The sequence below is a fragment of the Grammomys surdaster genome, unplaced genomic scaffold (assembly GCF_004785775.1).
Source record: "Grammomys surdaster isolate TR1022 unplaced genomic scaffold, NIH_TR_1.0 137, whole genome shotgun sequence".
In the NCBI taxonomy this organism is placed as follows: Eukaryota; Metazoa; Chordata; class Mammalia; order Rodentia; family Muridae; genus Grammomys; species Grammomys surdaster.
In genome coordinates, this window is record NW_021604595.1 from 3405093 (window position 1) to 3423606 (window position 18514).

General features: G+C 45.5%; 1 protein-coding gene across 1 annotated transcript in view; it reads left to right on the plus strand.

The window, feature by feature from the left end:
• Kif13a (kinesin family member 13A) overlaps window positions 1-18514 on the plus strand; it is a 180360-nt gene that overhangs the window by 141255 nt on the left and 20591 nt on the right. The window contains exons 23-33 of the mRNA XM_028763098.1: window positions 515-647; window positions 1149-1295; window positions 5054-5092; window positions 7107-7206; window positions 8254-8380; window positions 11057-11112; window positions 13383-13507; window positions 13766-13942; window positions 15353-15445; window positions 15586-15738; window positions 17460-17537. Of these exons, the coding sequence (XP_028618931.1) occupies window positions 515-647; window positions 1149-1295; window positions 5054-5092; window positions 7107-7206; window positions 8254-8380; window positions 11057-11112; window positions 13383-13507; window positions 13766-13942; window positions 15353-15445; window positions 15586-15738; window positions 17460-17537 (1228 nt within the window). The remainder of the gene's footprint in view (window positions 1-514; window positions 648-1148; window positions 1296-5053; window positions 5093-7106; window positions 7207-8253; window positions 8381-11056; window positions 11113-13382; window positions 13508-13765; window positions 13943-15352; window positions 15446-15585; window positions 15739-17459; window positions 17538-18514) is intronic.

An 18514-nucleotide genomic window follows, 5' to 3' on the forward strand; every position in this document is an offset into this window, starting at 1 on the left:
ATAGATAGATAGATAGATAGATAGATAGATAGATAGATAGATAGATAGATAGATGTGAGACCCTGCATTGTGGCTTACGCCTTTATGAGTCACAGCACTCAGGAGACAGACAATAGATATCGGTGAGTTCAAGGCCAGCTAGGGCTATACAGAGAGACCCTGTCAGAAAAAGAAAGAACCATTCATCCACTGTGCCATGTGATAGAAACCAGACTCAAGAGTCCATACCACATGGTTTCATTTTTGTGACATTTTAAAACAGGCAGAGCTGACTTGGGTTTGTCAAAGCTCCTGGAATTCTACGCCCAATCTGTATCCGTCACTTAAACATAAGGTCTGGTCTGGTTAAACAGCCTATGGGGTCGTGTGAGCGTTCAATGAGGAAGTAACCTGTGAGACATCCCTGACACGGTGCCTCCACTCAGTACATGCTTAGTGATTGGATGTTCGTGACTGTCACTTGTGGAGGCCCTGGATGATGCATTCATTGCTTGCTGGGATGCGGTTTCTGCAGGTGGAATGAAGTGACCCGGAGAATAGAGATGTGGATCTCCATACTGGAACTGAACGAGCTAGGAGACTACGCGGCAGTGGAGCTCCACCAGGCAAAAGACGTCAACACCGGTGGTGTCTTCCAACTCAGACAGGTATAAGGTTGTCTTAGGGTTTCATTGCAGTGAAGGGACACCATGACCAAGGCAACTCTTATAAAGGTAAACATTTCATTGGGGCTGACTTACAGTTTCAGAGGTTCCATTACCATCATGGCAGAAATCATGGCAGCATGTAGACAGACATGGTGCTAGAGAAGCCAAGAGTTCTACATCCTGATCTGAAGGCAGCCAGGAGACTGTGTCACACTGGCCAGACTTGAGCATATATAGACCTCAAAGCCCAGCCTCCACAGTGACACACTTCCTCTAACAAGGCTACACCTCCTGTCAGTGTCACTTCCCATGGGATAAGCATATTCAAAACACCAGGAAGTTTTTAGATGGTTTGTTTTTCATGTCTCTTCTCTATTCTGCTCTTAGAGTTTATGGGAATACCCTAATTATTTGTATGTCTGGTCTCAAACCGTTTCCCCTTGTTTCCTTCCTCTGCCCCCATCCCTGTCCCTGGCATCTTCACTGCCTTCACCTCTGCAGGGTCACTCCCGTAGAGTACAGGTCACAGTCAAACCTGTACAGCAGTCGGGGACACTGCCACTCATGGTTGAAGCTATCCTGTCAGTATCCATTGGCTGTGTGACCGCCAGGTCCACCAAGCTGCAAAGAGGGCTGGACAGCTACCAGGTAAGACACGGGTCTGAAGGACTGTGTACCGAAGTCTGTCTGCGGTGTAGTTTGGTTGGAGAGTGCTTACCGATCTGAAATCTATACCTAGTATTTTAGAAATTATTATTTTTTTATTTTAAAAAAGATCAGGGAACTATAAAGATGGCCTATTGGTTAAGAATGCATAATGCTCTTACAGAGGACCCAAACTCAATTCCCAACACCCATGTTAGACAACCCATGACCACCTGTAACTCCATCTCCTGTGGGTCCAATACCACCTTCTGGCCTCTGAGGGACCCTGCACGCACATACACATGTCTACACTTGGACATACCTACATAACATGCACATGTTAAAAATACAATATATTAATTAAAAATGTATAACTAAAAATCAGTGCAGACAAAAATTGATGTATAATATAAATCTTATTTCAGAGTACAAGAAACTGACCTGTACACCTTCCCTCAGGTCTTATCTTTCATTAAGAAACAAAAGGATGGTGTGTATGGTGGCACATACCTGTCGTCCTAGCACTTGGAATGTGGAGGCAGGAGAACTGGAGTTCAGGCTCATTCTCAGCTGCAGTTACATAGTTTGGGGCTAGCCTGAGCTACATGAGACACTGGAGGATGGGCAGTGCAGAAAGCTAGTCTGTGTCCCCAGGAGAATAAACTTGAATAACTGTCCTCCTGCTATAATTTGGGCGAATGTATGGGCTTCAAGGGACTGGGCACAGTTGGACTGGGGTCCCCTCTTGTTATGTGTGATAGAGAACATCTCTCTGACTTGCAAGAAAATACCTCCCTCCATTTTTCTGAGGAGTCTGGGTACCAGCTCAGCCAATCCTGAAAAATGGTTCATCTTCTACCATGGTTTCTCTTTAATTTAGTGGTGTCTGGGCAGACTTTCCTGAAAGCTGGAGGTTATTCAGAGTCCTGGGGCTTTTTTAGACTCTGCTCTCCTCCCTTTCTACCAAACATCCCTGTAGCTCAGGGTCTACGTGCTTCCTCAGATTGAACAAAGGACAAGGAGGTGGGGTACGTGGTCTGGGGCACTTCTCTACCACGCTTGTGTGCTTGTAGGCTGGAGTAAGGAATTGAATTATGGATATCCTCGCTCTAGGCCAGCCCCTCCCAGAGCCAGTAACTCCTAGAGGGGCCACGGGAGTGGCAGTTGGGGTGAGCACAAGACTTCACAGTCAGGAGACCCAGGTTCTCCATCCACTTCCTGATTCACTTAAACACTGAATTTTCTTGTCTAAAATGATGGAGTGGACTCTCATCCTCAGAGTCTCTTCCTGCAATAAACCTGTGGCTCAGTCCACCTCCAGTGTCAGATAAACCTGTGGCTCAGTCCACCCCCAGTGTCAGATAAACCTGTGGCTCAGTCCACCTCCAGTGTCAGATAAAACTGTGGCTCAATCTACCTCCAGTGTCAGATAAAACATGGGATTCAGGTCACTTAAGCGTTGACTTCCACAAAGAAAATCATCAGCTTTGCTAAACGTTTCCAAGTTCAAGAGTTTTATAAGAATTCGTTGTAGTTTTTAAGGTTTTTATTATTTTATTTTATGCGTACAGGTGTTCTGATTATGTGTATGTGTGTGCAGCACGGCATGCCTGGTGCTCATGGAAGCCAGAAAAGGTTCTTGAATTCCCTAGAACTGGAGTTAACGGTGGTCGTGAGCCACCATGTGGGTGCTGGGAATCAAACCTGGGTCCTCTGGAAGAGCAGCCAGTGTTCTTAACCACTGAGCCATGTCTCTAGCCCCTGTTTATAGTTTTTTAAAATAGCTTTACCTCTTGAGTTAAAACTGATTTGGGGTGGGGTGGAGAGAGCTGGGCATGGTGCCGCACACCTCTAGGGAGCAGAGATACTCAGATTTCTGTAAATTCAAGGCCAAACTGGTCTACACATCAAATTCCAGGCAAGCCAGGAGATGTAGTGAAGCCCTGTCTTGAAAAGAACTGATGTTTTGATAAAAATGTGGCTTTGAAAGAGTTAACTGTAGCCTGATGCCGCAGGTATCTTAAGAGCATCCTACCTGGGTTGGATGGTAAGACACATGCTTATGATAGTAAACACATGTGAAATCCTGGCTTCATTCCTCAGTACCTCAAGAGAAAATCTTGTGCTAGACACACAAAATCGGGCTGTGATCATTTCCCTTACCATGTTCAAGGTCCTGTCTAAAGACTGTCGTTATTGGATCAGTACTGTGCTCTCTAAAGTACTTGATTGCTGAAGCCAGTACACTATACAATGGTGGTGTAGCCTGAAAGCTCTGTTTGGGTTGATGAAAGTACCTTTTTAGTCTAAAATGTGATGTTATATTCCAGTTGTCTGTTCTTTGACATAAAGAAAATCAGTTCAAGATCAACTCTTTCAGCATCCAGCTACCACTTAACACATTCATCGTACAACTGCCAGTGATAATACAACGGGCTTTAAAAGACATGTATTTTGAAGTGTACATGTGAAAATAATTGTAACTGCATTTTAACGACTCTAATATTTTCTCATGTCACTAAAAAGAAAAAAAAAAAGGTTGTTATAGATTTAAATAAAAGTACACAGTAAAGCATTCCTGTAATCCCAGAATTTGGAAGACAGAGGCAAGAGGACCACTGTAGGTTCAAGACTAACCTGGTCTACATAGTAAGTTCCAGTCCAACCAGGGCTACATAGTGAGACCCAGTCACTATGATGATGACGATGATGATGATGATGAGGAGGAGGAGGAGGAGGAGGAGGAGGAGGGGAGGAAGAGGAGGAGGAGGAGGAGGAGGAGGAGGAAGAGGAGGAGGAGGAAGAGGAGGAGGAGGAGGAGGAGAAGAAGAAGAAGAAGAAGAAGAAGAAGAAGAAGAAGAAGAAGAAGAAGAAGAAGAAGAAAAAATTATCATCATCCAGGGTTTCTATAATCTTGGTTTCAGCTTTGTCTTGCCTAACATTTTTACCGGAATTATTACTTTGGGTAATTATTGTGAAAGTCAGCCATGGCTTTGGGGCAGTTGTGGTCCATCCACAGTGGACACTGATAGCCAGTACATTCCAGTGGTTCAGCTGCCCCTGCAGGCACCCACATAGAACATTGTGTGCCCTTAGCCTCAGGTTCCCAGGCGTTCCTGTGGCAGCTTCATCCATGAGTGATGGACTCCGAGGAATGGCTGCTGGGGATGGAGACTAGTCCCAGCTTCTGTCCTGAGTGTCTGCCTCTGCGAGAACCTTGGGTTAATCGTTTCATCCTGTAGGGTCTCAGCGAGAAGAGGATTTCTAAATCCTTTGTAGGTTAGCCTTTCTGTCGTGCTAAGACCATCCCAAGCCTCAGACAGCCTACCTGGAATACAGATCACCCATGACAGTCTTCCTGGAATACACGTCACCCATTACAGCAGCATAAGGACTGGCCCAGGGAAGTCGCTTTCAATCCTTTTCTAAAAGGTTCTCTTTTAAAATATTTGTTTTCCTTACTTAAAAAAATAATAATAATTCTTAGGGTGTTAAAATGACCCAATGAGAAAGGTGCTTGCTTCCAAGGCTCACAATCAGAGTGTGAGCCCCTGAACCCACACTCACAGACAGACACACACGCACAGAGAAAGAGACAGATGACAGAAGAATTTAACCCTTCCTAATCTTTGGGGATTCAGTGAAATGCTTTGTGGTGCTAATGTTGTGTGAGGCGTCCATTGTAACGTGTTAAATTATTCTCCCTGTGCTGTTTGAGAGAACGAAATGCATGTCCTTTCTGTTTATGTTTTCCCCACCAGAGAGATGAGGAGGATGGCGGTGATATGGATAGTTATCAGGTATTGCCACCGCTGTCAATCAATCCCGTGCATGGGGCACAGCTCTCGCTAATCGCCAGCCTTCGCAAAGCAGAGGCCAGGGAGGTGGAGACAGGGCCCCGGAGTGAGAGCGTGCGGTTTCTCACTTGCTTTTGATTTGCTTTGTATGTGATCAAGGATACAATATTATTCTCCCGATTTTCCTGTTACAAATCTGTAAGCAGACACTGCACTGTTCGCTCTGCCGGCTCCAGTGACCAGTTAGCCTTGCCAACCGAGGCTGTATGGCTGTGTTAAGATGAATGACCTCAAAAAGCACGCTGCTTCCTGTTCACAGCCGTCTGGTCCACTCTTGTCTGTCCTCCATTAAACTCCACTTTGCCTCTCCCTTCTGGAAGATGAATGTTACTTGGAATGCCATTTGACCTTTAAAAAGCACTTTTATTAGGCAGCAGGCTTGGAGACTATGCACAGACCTTTGTTTCGTTTTATTAACTAGTTTCCCCTCTCCTCGAGGTCAAGCTTGGTTCACCATGTTGAGTTTAAGTAGCAGCTTTCTCTTGTTGGAAATGGAGGAGAGGAGGGTGAGCAGGTGACAGATATCCCTAGTCAGCCTCCACAGATGACGGAGGGGGTGTGGTCGAAGCAGTCCACCAAGACGAAAGTTTCAGGCATGATTTCTGTCTTAGTCAGGGTTTCTATTCCTGCACAAACATCATGACCAAGAAGCAAGTTGGGGAGGAAAGGGTTTATTCAGCTTACACTTCCACACTGCTGTTCATCACCAAAGGAAGTCAGGACTGGAACTCAAGCAGGTCAGGAAGCAGGAGCTGATGCAGAGGCCGTGGAGGGATGTTACTTACTGGCTTGCTTCCCTTGGCCTGCTCAGTCTGCTCTCTTCAGAACCCAAGACTACCAGCCCAGGGATGGCACCACCCACAATGGGTCCTCCTTTCTTGATCACTAGTTAAGAAAATGCCTTACGGCTGGATCTCATGGAGGCATTTCCTCAAGGGAGGCTCCTTTCTCTGTGATAACTCCAGTTTGTGTCAAGTTGACACAGAAAACCAGCCAGTACAATTTCCCAGTCTTTGTACTGCTTTCCCTCTCAGGTGGAAAAAATGGGTTCTCGGTGAGCCCTCCTGCGTGCCAGCTGTGGAGACTTTGTAGACAAAGCTTCTGAGTTCCGTCTGTCTACCCAAGGTCCTTGTTAGAATTAGGCCAAGGAGCATCAGGGATAGACTTGATGGGTTTTCCTTCCCTACGTATAATTTTACTAAGAAAGGCTGAAAGTGGACAAAACCAGACCTTGGGGAGAAAGGTCAGCATCCTCTTAGGTCTCAGCTATGCCACTGACTAACGTCTTACAGCTTTGGGCATGCTTCCTGCTGTTTTCACAGTGGAGTCCAGCAGCTGCTTCTGGGATTTATTCCAGCATGGCTGACTGCATGGGAGATCTTGCATGGGAGATTTTTGGGTATCCTTGTGGTGACGGTTGGCTGTGAAATCTTTGCAGCAAGTCCTGAAGGTTTTCTGCTGACCTATTTTTTTGCCTTTTGTGGAAAAAAAATGTACTAATAATAAGGCCGTTGAACTATGGGCTACATAATGCCTGCCACTCCCTACCATTTGATGGTCTGCGCTTCGGGCTTTGCTTATGGTATCCTGCTTGAAATCACACTCCTTTCAATGAACCACTACCATACAAATGCACACAGACTATGGGCGTGCATATATAGCAAAAAATCATCCTGCAGCGTAAAAATCTTCCTGTTTTAGCATCATTTGAGCCTGTCTTGTCTTTTAGTGTGACTGTCCTTCTGAAGATCCAGGGACTTTGATTTCTGGGTACCAGCATCCTTGGTCAGCATGGAGCATTCAACCTCTGCTTTTTCACATATTAATTAATCACTGTGACATTCAATGGCCTTTCCTAATGAAAAGTTCCCCAATCTATTTAAACATCTTTATTTTTTATACAAAATAAGCCATTGTCTCCATGTTCTATAGAGAAAATCTTCCCTCTCGTTTTCAGGAGGAAGACTTGAATTGTGTAAGAGAGAGATGGTCAGATGCACTCATTAAACGACGGGAATACTTAGATGAACAGATTAAAAAAGTCAGCAATAAAAAAGGTACGTGATGGGGTTCACAGGATGGCTCAGCAGCTGACAGCACTTGCCACCAAGCCTGCAACACGAGTTCAGTCCCCAGAGCCCACATGGGAGAAGGAGGGAACTGAGTCACAGCCGTCCTCTCATGGACACATGTGCTGTGATGTGCTCCTCCCATCCCCCACACTAAATAAATACATGGGAAAGAAATTGGACACGAGAATAAACTCTTCCACTGGTAATTTTTTTCAGTATCGTACAGTGGCCAAAAGGGAAAAAAAGAAAATGAAAAAAAGAATCCCTGTGAGCCAAGTCCGGTGCTTCATACCTTTAATCCCAGCTTTTGAGGGACAGAGGCAGGTGGATCTCTGTGAGCTCAAGGCAAGCATGGTCTCCATAGTGAGTTCCAGACCAGCCAGGGCTGCGTAATGAAACCCTTGTCTGAATGAATGAATGAATGAATGAATGACCAAGCCAACCTTGAGTTCTTGCTTTGACTTCACTGTCACTTCACAGAGCAAAGTAGATGAGACCTTCAAATTGTCTCTCTTTGTAACATGGCTTGTCACTTTATAAGCCACATCACACCCAGTGATAAGTTGGATCATTCTAGCAAGTGTGTAACATAGATATGGTGTGTACTTATAACCCTTCCCTAGATACAGCTCCAATAACCCTCTACACACTCACATACACAGACACACACTCACAGACACACATATTCACTCACACACACACTCATACAAACATACTCATGCAAACAGACACACACACAGACACACCCACACATAGACACACACAGACACATACAAACACACACACATACCGACCTCCCGGTCACTGCCCCTGCTCTGTGCATTTCCTCTGGCCTCTGCTCCCTGGAGCTGGTGTCCCATCCTATCTTAGGGTGACTGTTCGTGCTTGATCTTCAGAACCAAACTTTCTACTTTGGCACATGGTAGACATATAAACCATTCTGGACGTCCCAGAGAGAAAATCTAGCTGTGTTAAATTTGGCACTTGCCCTTTCTCTTTGGCTGTTAGTCATGACCTCTTGTCACTTTACAGAGAAAACAGAAGACGACATGGAGCGAGAAGCCAGGCTGGTGGAGCAGTGGGTGGGTCTGACGGAGGAGAGGAATGCCGTGCTGGTGCCCGCCCCTGGCAGCGGGATCCCAGGAGCACCTGCTGACTGGTAAGCCTGTCCTTCTTTCTGCAGGGCTGTCGGGGTGCTGGGCATAACCTGTGGCCAGAGCTGTGCAGAGAGCTGCAGCTGAGGGAAGGGCCGCCCGTCTCCTGCATTGACTGCTCTCTTTATAACTTCCCAGTCGCAGGGAGCTTCTTCCAAAGGTCACCTGACTGGGAGTAAAATTCTGTCTACAGTCCCCTGTTCCTTTGCACAAGCAACTTGGATTCTGTTTCTTCCCCCTAGACTGAGGAGGAGGTGTCAGAACATACAGGAAGAACACAGGAAATAGATCCTATTTCCCCTGGCATGTGCTTAATTTGGCCAGTGTTAATGTTACAGTACAGTAGTTCTCATCTTCCTAACGTTGTGACCCTTTAATACAGTTCCTCATGTTGTGGTGACCCTCTTCAACCATAACATTATTTCACTGCTACTTCATAACTGTAGTTTTGCTACTGTTAAGAATTGTAATGTAGGTATTTCTGGAGGTTTGCCATGGGGGTCGAGACCCATGGGTTGAGAATCACTGGTATAGAGTAAGCACTGAAGCATGATGGGATAGGTCAGCGACCTGAGCACCCAGCCAGTACTTGGTCTGCTCTTAAGAAACAGCCTGCTGCCAGGCAGTGGTGGCGCACGCCTTTAATCCTAGCACTTGGGAGGCAGAGGCAGGCAGATTTCTTGAGTTCGAGGCCAGCCTGGTCTACAGAGTCAGTTCCAGGACAGCCAGGACTATACAGAGAAACTCTGTCTCGAAAAACCAAAAAAAAAAAAAAAAAGAAGAAGAAGAAACAGCCTGTTGCCTGTCCTCAAGTCTAGAATAGCCTGGATTTAGTGTCCTGCTTCAGCCCTTGTTTGTTGTGAGTGGGTATGGAGATAGGGTCTCACATATTCCATGTAGCCTCAAACTTAATAAGTAACCAAGGGACGGCCTTAAACCTCTGATCCCTCTGCCTCTGCCTCCCAAGTGCTGGAGTTGTAGTATTTACCACTATACCCATTTTATTCCACACTGGAGATTTGATCCGGGGCTTTGTGCGTGCTAGGCAAGTCCTCTTCTAACTTAACCACAGTCTCCTAGTTGTATCTCTTAAACTTCTTTCTACCTTTACTCCCCTGGTATGTAAGTGGGGCTGTTTGTATACTGTTGAGAGTTATAGATAATGCACATAAAGAGGTTGTTTGTCTGATATGGCATATATATTATAATGCATACTGTACATCTGCAGTACCTCTCGTGCAGACTTATTTAATGGTAGCTAATTCTCATTCTCACTGCAGAAACCTGTCCTGAACATTGACTTCCGTGTTGTGTTGTTGTTGTTGTTGTTGTTGTTGCTCGAGGTTTTTGCCTTTTGTTGTTATGACTTCCTGCGATAGAACCCAGGGCCTCCTTCATGTGAGGCAAACACTCACCGTCCTGTATCCCAGCCGTTGTTCTGAGTGGTTAGGATGAAATCCAGCATCCGTCTGGAACACAGAACCCTCTCGTCCAGATCTGTTCTAGACAGTCACAGACACATTAGTGGTCTTTCTGCCTCTCCTGATAATAGAATTGGGATCGATGTCACGGTCTCGAGGAAGTGGGAGGATCTGATGTGCAGACATGGACGTGCAGCCTGCCATTTCTTCTCTCTCTGCAGGGTGCTCCCTGTGAGCACTCAGCTCATTCCAACCTTACTGTCCCTCAGGGTGCTTCCTAGTCAATCCTCCTCACCTCAGCCTCCCTTGTGTGATGTGCTTTTCCAGCCTCAACATCCTCATGGGTGTTCATAAAATGTCACCATCCTAGATCTGATGCAGAAGAGGGAGGAGGGAGGACATGACCGGAGGTCTTTCAGAGCCCTGTGAGGTGATTCTGCTGAGACTGGGCCGGTTTGAGCAACACACTTGCCTGGTCTCTGCTGCACACAGCACCACGTTTCACGGCTTGTGCTCACTCCCTTGGGGCTTTCTGTTTATTGTCCCTTTTGTTTACTTGTCTGTGTTATTTCATTTATTTTTCATTCTTAGGGGTTTTGACTGTTTTGCCTACATGTATATTATCTGTACCACATGTGTGCCTGGTGCCCAAAGAGGGCCAGGAGAGGGTATCCGGAGTCTGATTCCCTGGATCTAGAGTTACAGAGAATTGTGAGCTACAGTGGGGTGCTGGGAACTGAGTCCTCTGAAAGAGGAGCAAGTACTCCTAACAGTTGAGCTATCTCTCAAGCCCCTTGAACTCTTTTTTGATTGTTTTAGTTAGTCTTTGTAATGTCTGTGACTGGCAGTCCTTTTATATGTCAAAGTAATTCCCATGACTTGTGTCAACACAGGAGTCAAAAAAATAATGTGTCTTTACTTTAAACAATTAAAAATTAAAAATTAAAAAGATAGGCATTGGAGAGGTGGCTTAGCAGGCCTTGCTATCTGACAGCCTGAGTTTAATCCCTGGTCTCACATGGTAGAAGGAGAGAACAGACTCACAAGTTGTCCTCTGCCATGGCGTGTGTGTCCCCTCACACACACAGACACATACATACACAATAAAATAAGCACAATAAAGAAATGTTACGGTATGATGTGTTGGTTCCACAACCCCACAGTGGGTCCCCTCTCTTTCCATGGCTCTGCAGCACTTTATTAGTCAGCCAAGTATAAAACACACATGTTCTTATGATTAAACTTTGCTGTTCAATTTAGGGTCCCACCTCCTGGGATGGAAACACACATACCGGTTCTCTTCCTGGATCTGAACGGTAAGTAGACACTTATCCATCCCACGATTATCGAACTCAACTAAGACGGTCATCTCCTCAGACTTGTGGTATCTTGGTGCATAAATTGCCTTGGTAATTACTGATATGACAAACTAGGTGACAGTGTGGCTTCGGTTATAAGCATGGCATATGGTCACTGGAGGAGAGATGTTCACACAAAGCAGCCAGGACTTTGAAAATAAGAACACAAAGCATGTGGTCTGAGATAAGCAGTGACGAACTTAACCTGCAAAAGGATTAGCCCCGGAGATTCTGTGTCAAGCTTGACAAGGGCTGAGAGGTTGCATGTCTGACTAATGTCCTTAGCCCTCAACCTCCAGCGGTTCAGGGACCATAAATGACCGTGCTCTCACCTTGCACTGAGAGTTGTTCTGCTGCAGTGATCAATAGACCACTACCCTAGCATGCTTAAGGCCCTAAGTTCAGACTATTTTCCACCACCACGCAGTATAGTTTTGGAGGCTGTCATCCCCCAAGCTACTTGAAAAGCTAAGACAAAGGCTGGAGAGATGGCTTAGCGGTTAAGAGCACTGACTGCTCTTCCAGAGGTCCTGAATTCAATTCCCAGCAACCACATGGTGGCTCACAACCATCTGTAATGGGGTCTGGTGCCCTCTTCTGGTGTGTCTGAAGAGAGCAATGGGGGTGTACTCATATGCATTAAATAAATAAATAAATAAATAAATAAATAAATCTTAGAAACAAAGAAAGATGATAAAAACTTCCAGCCAGGGTAACTTAGAGTCTGTGTCAAAGTAAAAGTGTCTGTGTTTATGTGTGGGGGTGGGGTCATTGTAGCTCATCAGGTAGAGGCATGTATGGAGGAGCCTGACTACCTGAGCTTGACCCCAGATGTTACACAGTAAGAGAGAACTAACTCCCAAGAGCTGTCCTCTGACCTCCACACACGTGCAGTGGCATACATGAACCTGCAACTAGACACTGGCCTGCATGTAAATAAATAAACTCTTAAGGGGACAGGGCTGGGTACTTAGCTTGGTAGTAGAGCAGTTGCCTACTGGGCTCAGCCTCCACAACTGAAAAGGGTAGCAGTTGCTCGTCAGTGTGGAAGGTGCAATGGTCTTCAAGGTGCTTTAGAAGCGAAGTCCCGTCTGCGTGAACTCTTTTTTTTTAACATTTTATTTTTTTTAATTATTTATTTATTTATTTTATGTATATGAATACACTGTAGCTGTCTTCAGATACATCAGACCCCACTGTAGATGGTTATGAGCCACGATATAGTTGCTGGGAATTGAACTCAGGACCTCTGGAAGAGCAGTCAGTGCTCTTCACCGCTGAGCCATCTCTCCAGCCCCTGTATGAGTTCATAGATGGGAAAGAAAGCAAGCATGTTGGCACATGTTTAGTTCCAGCACTTAGGAGGCAGAGGGAGGTGGATCTCTATCAGTGTGAGGCCAGCCTGGTCTGCATTGTGAATTTTAGGATACCAGAGCTGCATAGACCTTGTCACAAAAATGGATAGATGGATGGTTGGATGGATGGATGGATGGATGGATGGATGGATGGATGAAATATGAGTTTAAGTAGGACAGTAACCTTAATATTCGAAACTAAAAATATATGTTTAGGGAACATTTTTGGGTAGTTAGAGGGTAAAAAGACTACACATGGAAGATACTCTATCTTATAGGAAGCTCCCAAAAAAACTTTTTGACTACTGTGATTTTATTTTAAAACAATAATAGCTATTGTGAATCTTTGAGTATCTGTTTCAATTTCAGGATATGAAATAAAAGGATAAACAAAACCAGGAGTATACTTTATCCACCTTATGTGTATTTCGGGGCTGAGTAGCTAGCTCAGTGATGGAACATGTGTTTAGCCTGCATAAGTTCTTAAATTCAGACCCTGAGCCATCACATTTTTAAAAATCCTATTATGTGAGATAAGGGGGTGGGGCAGGGGCTAGAAAGAGCATCATGAGAAGAGAGATCTGAGTGTAGGGAGAAGAAGAGAGGGAATGGACTACATGTCATGTGACATGTCATGTGACATGACAACAGGAACAGGAAGAGAGAAACCAGCAAGCAGGGTCAGAGGAGAAAATGCTATCTTGGAACCCATTACTTTTTAGACTGTTTTTTTTTTCAACTAATATTAAAAAAAAAAAACAATAAAGAATGAAGGGGAAAAATAAATGTAAAAGGCATATTTTACAGTGTCAGTGCTGCTTCAAAGCTGACTTTCTTTGCTCTGTTTTCATCGCTTCCCTTGTCCTTGGTCAGCGGATGACCTCAGTGCCAATGAGCAGCTGGTCGGCCCCCATGCGTCAGGTGTGAACTCCATCCTGCCCAAGGAGCATGGCAGTCAGTTTTTCTACCTGCCCATCATGAAGCACAGTGATGACGAGGTAATTCCCCTCCCCACCCTGGGGTCTTCACATGAGCACAGGAACCCTGCCAGCCCACTAAACGGCTGTGGTCAGCTCTGGGAGAAGGGGACACAGGGGCATTGAACAAATGACATCTTTGTCACCATTCCGAACAGATGAAGGAAGAAATCTGTTTGACAGTACCAAGTAGGATTGATTGTCTTTCTCTGGGATGTCTCATAAACCACTCCACTTGAGGAGGCTTACTTCTGTCCCCCAACTTTCTGTCACTTCCAGGTTTCAGCCACAGCCTCCTGGGACTCCTCTGTACATGACTCTCTTCACCTGAACCGGGTCACACCACAGAACGAAAGGATCTACCTGATTGTGAAGACGACCGTTCAGCTCAGCCACCCGGCCGCGATGGAGTTGGTGTTGCGGAAGCGGATTGCAGCCAATATTTATAACAAGCAGGTAGTGACGACTGGGCTGACGTGCCGTAAAGCCTCCAAGGGCACAGGTTATCTCTTCTGTGTCACGTCATATTTTGTAACCCTAGTAGACAGCAGTGGTAGAACCCACGACTGTGGTGGCCAGATGTAAACTGCAGAAGGAAGTGCTAGCCACAGACTCTAACCTTATCATATTCACTGGTTAGGATATCTACAGTCTTTGGGGCTAGAAGCACAGCTCAGCAGTTAAGAACACTCGCTGCCCATGTAGAGAATTTGCTTCCCAGCACCCATGTCAGGTGACTTACATTGGACTGTAACCCCAGCTCCAGGTGATCTGACACCCTCTTCTGTCTTCCTCAGGTACCCCCCCCACACATGCACATACCCATACCCAGACAGACACACATACAAATAAAATGGACCTTTTCTTTAAAAAAAAAAAACTACAGTATTTGCAGGCGGCAGCTATAGCCAACTATGCTGGTAGCAACTGATATGGAGGCCCAGTCATGTTAATGGCAAAGCAGATTCCTGTTGCTTTGCCAAACTCCATGGCAGAGGTGCTGTCTGCAAAACTGTTTTCTTCAGACTGTCCAAGGACAGCTGGCTGAACTCTGGAGAGATGAAGGGCAGTTAGCCATTATCCGGGGATGCCATGCCTCTGCCTGTCTGACCCTCTTCACAGTCTCCCTGGGTAGCCTTGGCTGGGACACACTATGCAATCCAGGCTCACAGAGAGGTGAAACCTTGAGCTCACAGATGTGCCCCTGAGTGCTGGGGTTAAAAGTGTGCATCAATACACCAGGCTGGGAGAAGATGTCTTAAAAGAGAGTTTTATTACGTTTATATATTTGTTTAGGGTGTGTTTGCACTTGTGTGCTATAAGACATGTGTGGAGGCCAGAGGTCTGCTTGTAGGAGTAGGTAAGCTCCTCCCACAGTGTGAGTCCTGGGGTCAAATTCCAGTCACCAGGCAGGGAGCCGATGCCTCCATTCACACAGCCATCTTGCCAACCAAAGTCGGATTTCTAGGTTTAACGTTTGGTCTAGGTTTTTTGTTTTCTTTTCTGCTCTTTTCTTTTTCTTTTCTTAATTTAATATTTAGTGAGTTACTTGAAACAGGGTCTCATTCAGTAGTCCAGACTGGCCTCAGACTGTGACATTCACTGTGTGACCCAGATGAGTTTTGAAACAGAAAAAAAATCCTCCTGCCTCAGCCTCCCACATATTGGGATTTTTAGATGTGAGGCACCATGCCAGGTTCTTTTTTAAGTTCAGGTGGTTTTTTTTGTTGTTGTTTTTTTCTGTTTTGTTGAAAATATTTATTCTATTTGAATAATTTATAATACTTTTCCAGTTTGCAGAGTATGAAGTATTTGTTTTAGATTTGCCACACAGTTTAACCCAGCTTGCCTTTCCTTTTCTACCAGAGTTTCACCCAGAGTTTGAAGAGACGAATATCACTGATCAATATATGCTATTCCTGCGGCGTGACCTATGAGATAGTATCCAATATCCCAAAGGTAACGCCTGCTGCTGCTGCTGCAGATGCCAGTATGGGAGTGTAAGGGGAGTGTCGGCTCTCAGTGTTTGAGAGCATGTCTCAACACTTCACGGAAACACCATTCACAGAAAAACAGTCGTCTCCTTTCTGTGCCTTTAGGCGACCGAGGAGATTGAGGACCGGGAAACCCTGGCCCTCCTGGCAGCGCGGAGTGAGAACGAAGGCACTCTGGATGGGGAGACATACATCGAGAAGTACACGCGGGGTGTGCTGCAGGTCGAGAACATCCTAAGTCTGGAGCGGCTCCGGCAGGTGAGGAGCTGACCTCTAGTCCTGAGGATACCGTTGCCAGCTTTTCCCAGAGATGGACAGAGATGAAGCAGACACCTGTCAGAGTTCCTCAGAGAGGGAGTGCATGGGTAGCCATTTCCTTAGTGAAAAGACTCTGACACGAGAGTGTGTTTGTGTGTGTGTGTGTGTGGTACACATGTATGTCTTATGTGTGCTGTACATATATGTGTGTTGTACATGTGCCTGTTTGTGTGTTATGTGTTGAATGTGTATAATGTGTGTTATACATGAGTGTTGTTTGTGGTGTGGTATGTGTTATACATGTGTGTTGAATGTGTGTGTTGTATGTATGTGTGCTGTGAGTGTGTGTGTGGTACATGTGCGTGTTTGTGTGTGCTATATATATATGTGTTGTACATGTGCGTGTTTGTGTGTGCTATATATATATGTGTTGTACGTGTGCATGTTTGTATATAATGTGTTGTATATATATAATATATGTTGTACATGTGTGTTGTTTATGTATGTGGTGTGGTGTGTGTTGTACATGTGTATTGTTTGTGTGTGGTGTATGCTGTACATGTGTGTTCTATGTGTGTCTGCTATGAGGTGTGTGTGTGATGTGTGGTGTATGTGTTTATTTGTTTTGATAAAGCATCTTTCCTGGAGACCTGTCTGGATTAGAATGCGATATGTACACTAGTCTGGTCTCCAACATGTAGCTATCCTCCTGCCTCTGCTCTCGAGTGCTGGATTACACATATGTGCTGCCACACTAAGCCCGAAGCACTATGTTCGAATGATGTAAGTACATTATATGGCTTAATGGTCCTGATTACCCTTGGGTGGAAGTTCTGTTGTAACTCCTTTTTCCAAAGAGAAAACTGAGGCCATGAGACGTTCCCCACAAGACAGTGGTCTAAAGCCGTGCATCGCCCAAGTAGGTGGAGTCCGGAGTCCTTATGCCGAACCACATTTTATCACTCGATTCCTAATATTTAGGCATCTAAGTTGCCAGAGTGACAAGTGATTTAAAGTAACACATCAGAGTTGAGAGAGCGCTTGCCCAGCATGCTTGAGAACCTGCGTTTGAACTCCAGTACAAACATGTACACTTGGAATCTCAGCATTTTTGGTGGAGGCAGGAGGCTCAGAAATTCAGTTATCTTTGGCTACGTGAGTTCAGACCTGACCTAGGCTACTTGAGATCCTCCATATCAGAAAATATAATAAAAAATAATAATATAAAATACTGCACCAGCAGCTGAGACATGTGTACCGTACTTGTTCCTTTGGAGCTGGAGCGGACCTGACAGTGTGCTGGGTGACTGGAGAGGTGCTGTTGGTGTTTTTCAAAACAGTCTCCTTTTAGTGTAGAACACACGGAAATCAGGACACAAGAGAAACCCAGCAGCATCACCTCCTAGCGTGTTTTTGCTTTGTTTTTCTGCACACTCGCATCAGCTCATAGCATGTTTTCTATTCAGTAGCTTTCCTGGTTTGTGTTTTGAATTTTTAATGTATCTGAAAGACTGGGTTTATTTTTTCTTTTTTTGTTGTTGTTGTTGTATTAAATCCATGTGGTCTTGGGACCAGTCTTACAAATATTGTTTTTTGTGCAAGTACAGTTGAAGTGGTTTTTACATTTGTGTTTTCTGGGTCTTCTAAAATAAATGCACATCCGGTTTATAGCTGTACGAGACAGTCATAGCTGTTATCTCTGCTTTACTGTGTGTTTACAGGCAGTCACGGTGAAGGAAGCGCTCTCCACCAAAACGAGGCACATCCGGAGAAGCCTCAGTACACCGAATGTTCACAACGTGAGTGCACGCTGGCAGGGTCCTGCCGCTCACTCGTGTGACTTACTCCAAGATTTGGGGGCAGAGGGTCTGAGGCCACACGAGGTTGGAGCTCACATGGTGGGAACAGGGCACACAGTACAAGAGGGGGCACCCCAAAGGGCAGAGTCTCTTCCAGCAGCAGGGAGGTAAGAACAGATTAGTGTAAAGACCACTTCCCAGCAGCATCTTCCCAGATGCAGCAGAGTGAAGGAAAACCTGCGACTGACCCCTTCCCTTCCTGATGTGAGGAACTGCCAGGAAGTGATGTTAAACACAGCACTCACTACCCTGCAGGTCACTCCTGAACACAATGCAAGCAAGCATCAGAAGCAGATACAACAGGGTTGGAGGAAGCCTTAGACCAGCGGTTCTCAGCTTTCCCAATGCTGCGACCCTTAAATACAGTTCCTCACTCTGTGCTGACCCCCAACCACAAAATTATTTCTGTTGCTACTCCATACCTGTAATTTTGCTACTGTTATGAATCATGGTGTAAATATCTGGTATGCAGGATATCTGATATCCGACCCCTGTGGAAGGGTCATTCAAACTTTAAGAGGTTCTACCAAATGAAAGAAATACCAATCCCCAGCAACCACAGGCTGAGAGCCACTACTGTGTTAGTGTGTGAGTGCTTGCCACACCAGCCTCAGCACCTGCGTTTGGATCTCTAGCATCTGTATAAATGCGTGACATGGTGGTGTGCTCTTGTAAACCCAGTGTCAGGGCTGCAGAGACAGGTAGATCTCCGGAGTGTGCAGGCCATCCAGACTAGCCACAGTGGCAAGTTGCAAGTTCAAAGACCTTGTCTCATAAAAGTAAGGTGGATAGCAACAAAAGACAACACCGGAAGTCAAACTCCACCCTCTACATGGGAGAGCATGGACAGGCACACATGCACATGTACACACACTACACTACACTACACTACACTACACTACACTACACTACACTAC